The sequence below is a fragment of the Salminus brasiliensis genome, chromosome 11 (assembly GCF_030463535.1).
Source record: "Salminus brasiliensis chromosome 11, fSalBra1.hap2, whole genome shotgun sequence".
Lineage (NCBI taxonomy): Eukaryota > Metazoa > Chordata > Actinopteri > Characiformes > Bryconidae > Salminus > Salminus brasiliensis.
In genome coordinates this window covers 14,315,712-14,324,457 of record NC_132888.1, presented here as the reverse complement: position 1 = coordinate 14,324,457, position 8,746 = coordinate 14,315,712, and the positions used below count along the sequence as shown (strand labels likewise).

The 8,746-nt window shown below is 41.1% G+C and overlaps 2 protein-coding genes across 7 annotated transcripts in view; one reads left to right on the top strand and one right to left on the bottom strand.

Moving 5' to 3' along the window:
* Positions 1–46: 46 nt before the first annotated feature.
* The window catches only part of mrap (melanocortin 2 receptor accessory protein), an 8,885-nt gene continuing 185 nt past the window's right edge, over positions 47–8,746 (bottom strand). Inside the window, exons 1-6 of one of the 4 annotated variants that reach the window (XM_072691860.1) lie at positions 7,035–7,527; positions 6,742–6,782; positions 6,277–6,430; positions 3,452–3,566; positions 3,247–3,343; positions 47–2,601 (exon numbers count right to left, since the gene is read on the bottom strand). In XM_072691860.1, the coding sequence (XP_072547961.1) occupies positions 2,523–2,601; positions 3,247–3,343; positions 3,452–3,566; positions 6,277–6,330 (345 nt within the window). In that variant the 5' untranslated portion in view covers positions 6,331–6,430; positions 6,742–6,782; positions 7,035–7,527 and the 3' untranslated portion in view covers positions 47–2,522. Of the gene's footprint in view, positions 2,602–3,246; positions 3,344–3,451; positions 3,567–6,276; positions 6,431–6,741; positions 6,783–7,034; positions 7,528–8,746 lie in introns of those variants that run through there. The other 3 variants (XM_072691861.1, XM_072691862.1, XM_072691863.1) reach the window with 3 other exon arrangements.
* Positions 7,939–8,746, top strand: part of wdr62 (WD repeat domain 62) — a 21,719-nt gene continuing 20,911 nt past the window's right edge. For all 3 annotated transcript variants that reach the window (XM_072691859.1, XM_072691858.1, XM_072691857.1), the window contains exon 1: positions 7,939–8,746. In XM_072691859.1, the coding sequence (XP_072547960.1) occupies positions 8,624–8,746 (123 nt within the window). In that variant the 5' untranslated portion in view covers positions 7,939–8,623.

The window sequence follows — 8,746 nt, the reverse complement described above, 5'->3', positions numbered from 1 at the left end:
TGTTATAGTGTATATATGTAAATATAAGAAAAGAGACCATAAGAGACATTTGCAAACTGGCCAGCAAATCAAGGGCTTCCTTAGTTGCATCTTTTTTGTAGAGAACCTTAAAGCCTTCCCTGGACACTTTTTAATATCTTTGATTTCAGAAGAATCAACAAATGTTGAAGTTTTATTTTTGGTCTTTTTACATGATTATACAGAATCACACAGATATGAAGGGTAATTAAGCAGACAAAAGTAACAGAAAGAAATTATTATGATTATGTAAATGAATTAGATCAGGTGAAGATGGGCGAAGACTGCGGTTATTGCTCCAGCACACTATGGCATTAAACTGCATGCTTCCTACTTTGTGGTAGATGTTTAGAGAAAGCCCTTTCCTGTTCACAAAGAAATGGTTTGCTGAGTTTGGCTTGGAAAAAAAAAATCGACCGCCCTGCACCTCAGTCCCACTCAACATCTTTGAGATGAACTGGGACTCAAAAAACACTGGTGGATAAAATCACTGCAGCCATGTTCAGAAATGTAGTGAAATGGCATTCCAGACAGTGGAGGCTGTAAAGGCATCGTTATCTAAATGTAGCCTCATTGTGGCCATTTTCATCTCAAACATATAAGCTGTAATCTCATCATATCTAACAGGAAATCGCTCTTCAAATAGACACAGAGAATCATTTGTTTGTGTTTCGCTGCTATTAGAGACGCTTATCTACACAGGGCAAGGTTAGCAACCTCAGCCTTCAGCCTGTTGGGACAATAAATAAATAGTGGGAAAACTATGCCTTTTACAGCTTATCTTCAGTTTTTTGCCATGTTTTAAATAGAAATGTCATCTAGAGGGATTGCTAGATCGCCAGTGCAGTGATGGCCGATGCATAAGAGCTGGGTACTGAACTTTCTGGACATAGCATCTGTGTCAGTTTGGAAAAAGAGGCAATGGCTGGCTGTGCACATTTCGGTGGAGGCGTGTGTTGGTCTTTACCCTTCCAGTGCCGGGGGCCGGGCATTGCATGTGACTGGGAACAAAACTTAAATAAGATACTTTTACTGATACTTGTACATCCAACTATCTAAACATCCCACAAAATTGCCAACAGGGTCAACAGTTTTTTTACTACCTGAAGAGAAAATCACTTTATTAACTAAAGACTCCATCCCACTCTTGTTGCTGGAAAAACTGGAGGTTTTTACAATAAAGGTTCAATTTAAAATATATTTATTTTGTTGGTTTCAATATTATTATTATTATTTTTGTGGTATTGAGAAACAAAAAAATTTACTGGTATTACCAAATATCTGGTTTTGTAAATTTCTGGTATCTCTGGTTTTAAAAGTATGTAAAGGTCAGATGGGTAAATGACCCTACACCAATTCTGTAGAATTCTTGTAAATCTTGTCAAACTGGGCCTTTTTTGTGCTTTTCTGTGTTCATGGTTCTGGGAATGTTGAGCGCAATTTGACATGTCATATCATTTAAAAGACATACTTCTTGCTTTTTTCATAATCCTCTATTAAAATGCAATGATATTTGTTCACTTCTAAAACATCTTCTGATTATTAATTTGATCACCACACAACCAATAATATTGTGTTTACCTCACCCTCAAACCACTTAAACCCATCATTAAACAAAAATACTCAGCCAGTTCCTTATTCTACTTATTCTACACAAGACTTTGTCCCATGCTTCTTATTCTTAATGAAATAATTGTACACAAATTGCTATAAAGTATTGCTATAACAAAACTAACAAGTGAACTCAGCATATATACATATATACAGCAGCTATTATAAGCTGGGTTGGGGGTTATGTGTCTTTAAGGAAGCATTGAAGGGTTACATGAGTACAGAATTTATTGTAAAGACTAACTACCAAAGAAAGCTGGACATTCAGAGTTGGCATAACATAGAGGGGTCAGTATTAGAAATCAACCATACAATTTGTTGCAATCTCTATGGGCACCCCTGTTTAAATAGTAAGTGAATGGAGAACACTCTTTAATGTCAGCAGTGTGAGAGCCCCCCAGGGTAAGATTATGGCATTTCTGATTTTTTTCCACAGTATGTTTTGTTTTGGGGTCAATTGATTACATTTGTTTTTCATTCGATAATGGTGTATTAATTTACAAGCTACATTTGTGGGGAAAAAATGTTAGAAGTCCCCCAAGATATGGTCAAAGACTCTCGTTAGCATTCAGCCCAAAAATATGAAAAGAAAAAAAAATCATAAAGACACAAAGGTGTTCGCTGGGGTTACACGTACATATTAGCAGTAATCATTGCTAGAATAACATTTGTTGCCATTTCCATTTTAGGTTCCCTTAAAAACTCTTTAATGTGAGAGGTGTGTTAAACTCCATTCCAATTACTTACAAGCTAAGGAGCATGTAGGAACCGCTATGTTAGGAGTGTGTGACTAAGAGGAATAAGAATGCTTCTGTCTGGAAATAAAACAGAAGCAGTAACGTACTGAAGTCCAGAGGCAAGGCTGGGAGTGAGTGTTGGTTATGTGCCATTCATCACACCAAGGGTTTAGATGAAGGACATCTTTCTTTCTTTCTCAATAACAAGCTTCCTTTTCTCGTGATGCTGGGATGCCTGTGCAACAGAACACACATCCTTTAAACAACTGCCACTCTCCAGATGACTTAACATTAAATTCCAAAACTTTATTTAAATTCCAAAACTTTCTATGGATCCCATTTAAAAGATATATAATAGTTGTGGTATAAGCATACATTGTGGGAAAATAGTAGGTTATGAATGTGATGTAGTAAAAGTAAGCATATAGAATATTAATACTAAGTTCATTACATTCAAAGTCATGTAGAGTAGTTTGATGTGAAGCAACTTAGTAAGTTGGATTTCTTTACAGTGGTGGTGAGAAGAACCAGGGATCACGAAGTCAATGACACAAATACGACCATTTTATTTACTATTCAAAACTAAAGTAAATGAAATAGCAAGTCACTGTGACACAAAAACCTTGTATTTCCATTTTGTCATAAGTTAAATCTAATGATGAACTGATGAATAGAAATGCTATACAATTGTTCAAATCATGTGACATTGACTTCCAAACATTCACACCAAACCACTTTGATTTTTCTTTTTTTTTTTCATCTTAACAAATGAATATTTAATACAGATGAATGAAAATGAAAATGCTGATATTTTGCCAAACATGAATCTCTACATCAGAACTATTTTCATGTTGTAACTAGACATTGCATCAGCACTTACCTTATCTGAAACCCAGTTCGTGAAATATTTGTCAAAATCAAGAAGAACAGTCCAATAAATGCAGCCATAATGATCCAGAATATTATAACGATTGAATCTAAAGTAAAATAAACACGCCATGTTAGAAAATCACAATCAAAACACAATTCCAAAAAAAAGCCATTTTAGCCGTTCCACACACGTCCATAACAAACTCAAAACTCACATCTGTTGTATCTTAATGATCTGGCATTCACCACTACTGGATCCAAGTAATCATAGTAGTATTCATATGTCATTTCAGACACTGAGGAGTTAGTGGACCTCTCCATGATTCGTGTCTTCAGAGAGAGAGAGAGAGAGAGAGAGAGAAAGACTTAAAGAAAGAAAAACAAAAAGCTGCTGATTGTGTTCTTCCATTAAAGGCTCCACCCATGAAAACAAAGAGGAGTTCTGAAGGACGGAGGTTGAATGAACGACACCACCACACAGTGAAAGCCAGAGACGTGTTGAGTTTATTTTGGCTTAGCCTACAGAGCTCGTAAGCAAAATGATCAGATAACCACATATTGAACAAGCCGGCCATGGAAAACCACAGCAGACTTCTCGGAGCTTCTCCTGTGTCCTGAGGAATACACTAAGACATAGGGTTGCGCTTCACTGGAGCAACATGGTCTCACTACGTGTTTTTTTTCCCCTCACTTGTGGAACAACTACACTTGCTGGGTGAACGGTGGGCTCCTGTTTTGGGTAGTTGGGGTGTGATCTTAACAGCCACAGTCCTGGTTAAGAGTGAGAATGGCTTGGGCATCCTCTCTGTGGTTGCCTTCAGGGAGCAAAAGTGCCTTCTTTACAAGCTGTTACAATCTTCCTGGCCTTGGTCTACAGGTCAGGGAGCTCTGTCTCTGGAGAGCCCATCTGTCCTGCTTGTTGCTGTTCCCAAACCAGGCTGTGATGTTTCCCTTTAGGATGCTTACAGCAGTGCAGGAGTAGAAGTTTCGCAGCACATTGGAGGGCAGTCTGAAGTCTCTTAGGCGTCTGAGGTGGTAGAGATGCAGATGGGCCTACTTTACCAGGGAGCTGATGTGGCCAAGCCATGACAGATCCTGCAAGATGTGAATTCCAAGGTACTTAAACTTGTCCAGTCTGTTGATCCCTCTCTCCTGCTTTTAGCCGCCACTATTCCACTATGCCACTAGTCCACTATCAACTCCTTAGTTTTGCTGACGTTGAGGAGATCATTATCCTGGCGCTCCTCTGTGTAGGCCCTCTCATTGTTGTCAGAGATCAGGCCCACCACAACAGTGTCGTCAGCAAACTTGACAATGGTGGTTGAGCTAGAAGTGGCCATGCAGTCCTAAGTGTGCAGTGAGTACAGCAGGAGGCTCAGGATGGACATGTTTGCACACCCGCACCCGCACTGAAATCCAAGATCTTCCAACTTGATGTAAGGCTCGTCCTAGTGTCCAGGTAAGTCAGTGTTGTGTGGAGCAGATGTGTAAAAGCATCATACTTGAGGACTTGAGGGCAGTGAGTACACACACCCCCATAGCGATGGGCAGCCAACTTCAGTGCCTGGGGAGCAGAGAGGGTGAAGGGCTTTGCTCAAGGGCCCAACAGTGACAGCTTGCTGAGCCCGGGAATCGAACCCACAGCCCGGTGCTCTAACCGCTGAGCCACCACTGCCCCTCAATTGTATGCCAGAAGTGGGATTCAAACCCACGCCTCCAGGGGAGACTGCGACCTGAACACAGCGCCTTAGACCGCTCTGCCATCCTGACCCAGAAGTCTCTGAGCAGCTTTTCAAAGCACTTCATCACATCTGATTGACCTGATCTGTGCTACTTTTGGATAAATGACTTTTTAGCCAGGGCTCATTCACACAGTTTTCTGCTGCTGCACCACTGCCTCCTGATGTCGTACTGTGTATTGCGTTTGAGATTAAATTACAGTTTTGTGTCTGTGTAAATAAGATTTTACTGTACTTTTATAACAGTGGAGAGAGTATAGGAAACATAGCGAACATATTTATTTTCTTTTTTACCCCCCTTTCCAAAATCTACTCTTTCTCTGTCGGTAGGACTGGTTTGAAGTGTTTTGCCTAGCTGGTTTATTAATCATTTTTATTAAACTTAGTGTCAGCAATCCTGCCCAGAGCATAGACATGTACTGGTTAGTTTTAGCTAGTTTGCTGGTTAGTGTGCATGCAGCCTTAGGATGTGCCAGGTGGTGTGCCGGTTGCTTTAGAATGTGGCGGTTGAACTTCCAGCTGCTTTTAATGTGCCAGTCAGTGTACTGTCTGCTTTAGGATGTTCCAGGTGGTGTACTAACTGCTTTAGGATGTGCCGGTTGAAGTTCCAGCTGCTTTAGGACGTGTTCGGTGCTAAAGGGTGTGCTGACTGAAAATAACTTTTTTTTTTCTCACCCCCCTTTCCAAAATCTACTCCTCTTTCTCTGTCGGTAGGACTGGTTTGAAGTGTTTTGCCTAGCTGGTTTATTAATCATTTTTATTCAACTTAGTGTTAGCAATCCTGCCCAGAGCATAGACATGTACAGGTCAGTTTTAGCTAGTTGGCTGGTGTGTCTGCAGCTTTAGGATGTGCTGGTTGGTGTGTCTGCAGCTTTAGGATGTGCCGGTTGGTGTGTCTGCAGCTTTAGGATGTGCCAGGTGGTGTGCTGGTTGCTTTAGAATGTGGCAGTTGAAGTTTCAGCTGCTTTAGGATGTGCCAGTTGGTGTGTTGTCTAGGATGTGCCGGTTGGTGTACCGACTGCTTTAGGATGTGCCGGTTGAAGTTCCAGCTGCTTTAGTACGATGCTAAAGGGTGTGCTGACTGAAGAGAAGTGCATTGGCCAGCAACACAACTGCCAGGTAAAGTGTCGGGTGCTTTATGACATGCTTCGTGACACATGCCTGTAAAATCTGTATATAAAATTATTGTAAATTAATGGCATATACTTTCAAGATGAACTAGAAGAAAAAATGATAAAAATCATGCAACAATAAGCATCAACAACAACAACAATAAAAACATAATTAGTACTTTGTTGTACCTCATCTGGCACCTTAATTCTTTGAGAAATGGACATCTGTAATAAAAGTAACATTCTTCATCAGCATGGGATAGTGGTTGCCAGATCAGCTTTGCAGGAGAGACTTGTCATGCTGTGGTGGCAGCAATGCAGGTATCAGGTCAAATGGCAGAACCTGGCAGAAAAGTATCAGACTTCATTTAATTTTCTGAACAAGCTAGAATGTACCTTGTGTAGACACTGCACACACACCTTCCTTACTCCCTTAATTTCTTCTGCTCTCTAACAGACCTACTAACCCTGTCTACCAGGTGAGTTAAATCAGTTGCACCTCAGCAAGAAGAGCAAAAACCTGTGCCGGAATCCAGCCCTCCTGGACTGGAATTATTGCCCACCTCTGCTCCAATCTATGTGAACAGTAACTTTCTATATTTTACCTTAAAAACATTGTTTAGAATAAAAAATTGTCAATGCACATTTCTTTACCTCCCATCCTGTCTTCCTCCTCTCCTTCCCCTCCACTCTCCCTATGGGGATAAGTCATTGCATGCATTTACCATTTGTACAACAGGTTTACACAGTTGGTCCACATGACCCCTTTTGTCCTGCTAAACAAATGGCATGTTAAATATGTTAGTGCTGGAGAATCACTGCTGCTCAGGCAAGGATGACACACAGCGACACGTTTACCATACATACTGTGGTTTACGATTTATATGAAATATTTTGGCAGTAAAAAGAGCCCCATGGCTACAGAAGAAAAGACTAGTGGCTATTACCCATCAGCCAGGCCCTGCACACACTGCTGATCGCTGCAGATCTGGAGAGATAGATGCAGCTGCTATCAACATACCATGTGTCATATATAGATCTGAAAAAGTGGCGCAGTTTTAAAATGCTGGCCTATTTTTAGACCGCGTGGTGTCCAGCCAGACGTTTGTGGCGATGTTGTGGACTCACTTGACACTTGCTGGCTTCTGGTTGAGTTTTTGGTGTCGGTATTGTCTAAAACGAGGAGAGTGAGGGGAAGGAGCGCTTAGCAGGAGGCAGCGCCCTCTGCTGGCCAAAACGAGCACACCGTCGTCTCACCCGTCTGCTCTTGTGCTGCCTTATCAAAGCGTGGCACCATCCTGTATGTTTATAGATAAAGCTGCCTAAATAAAAAGCTGGGAAATTTACATAGGTTTAAAGCACCAAGTGAGAAAATGCCCCCAGCAAAAGTGTAGGCAGGATATTTGTATAGCCTAATCACTTTATCAGGGAAATTAATTAAAAATAATAATAAATTCGCCATGTAGACTTTTAACACTCAAGCAAATAAAGTAAAATTGCATAATGCATCCAATGAACTTATCAGTTTTCAATGGTGTAGAAGCAAAATAAAAAAAGGTCCTACACCTGCAAAACAAATTTACGTTTACGTTTAAGTACACAAATTCAGACAAACAGTAAGACTAGAACTAACCTAACTAACTTCATGTCTGGGAGACCTCATTTCAAATAAATCAAATTAGATTTTACATTTTTTACATTTTTTTTATTGTTAGTGCCATCGGTAATGCAGTCAGGCCCTACTCGTGTCCGATAGGTGGCGATAGCAGCTCTTTCAGTTTCAGCAGTCGAAGAAGAAGAGCAACAACATCAACAACACCAGCCTTCCCTCACTTCCCCTAAGCACTTCCACTAGGGAAGTCCGAGTGACGGGATTCGGTAGTTAGCTAGCCACTTCAGTAACTCTTCTCCTAGTATATGTTTCCGTTACGATTGAACGTATTCTTATATTTTAAATTAGACATTTTAGTAATTGTTCGAATATTTAAAGTATAGATCACAACTCAACCCAAGGCAAGGGACTAGGGGAAGTGAGCATTGGATGTTTGTTGGATTGGAACAGGAGCTGTGTTTAAAACTGCGTACCGCCATACGTTGCACCGATTTGCGCTTTTATTTTTTTTTTTATTATTATTATTATTCTGTTACGAGGTTTGTAATTAAACGAGCCATTAAAATAAAAGTTAAAGTCTAACGACTACAAGGACTTTTCGGACTTACGCGTGGACAGCGGTGAAAATGGGCAGTGTTGAGTTAAGGGGTCTTATAAAAAGTGTGATAACTTGTTGAACACCGTTAAATGAGTGTTTTAGGGACGGGCTCCCCCTGCCAGCGTAACGGCACTGTCCTACAGATTTAGCTACTCTCCGCACAAGAGAGCTGTGGGGTGTCAAAAACAGACTCCTGTAAACGAGACACTGACTTCAGCTTCAGTTTTGAGAGCTTTTTCAGCTGACTTCAGAGGCGGGTTGTCGTTGGGGGACTGGAGGAGGACGGGTGCAGCACTTGGTCTGTTTTTCTTTGTCGAGTCTTCGCCATGGCGGAAGGAGTCAACTCCGCGTCTTTCGCCTCCCGCCTCAAGAAAACAAGCAACAGCAGCACGACAGCAAACGTGCGACGAACCAGCCGACAGAGCAGTAAGAGGGACACTCACAGCCGG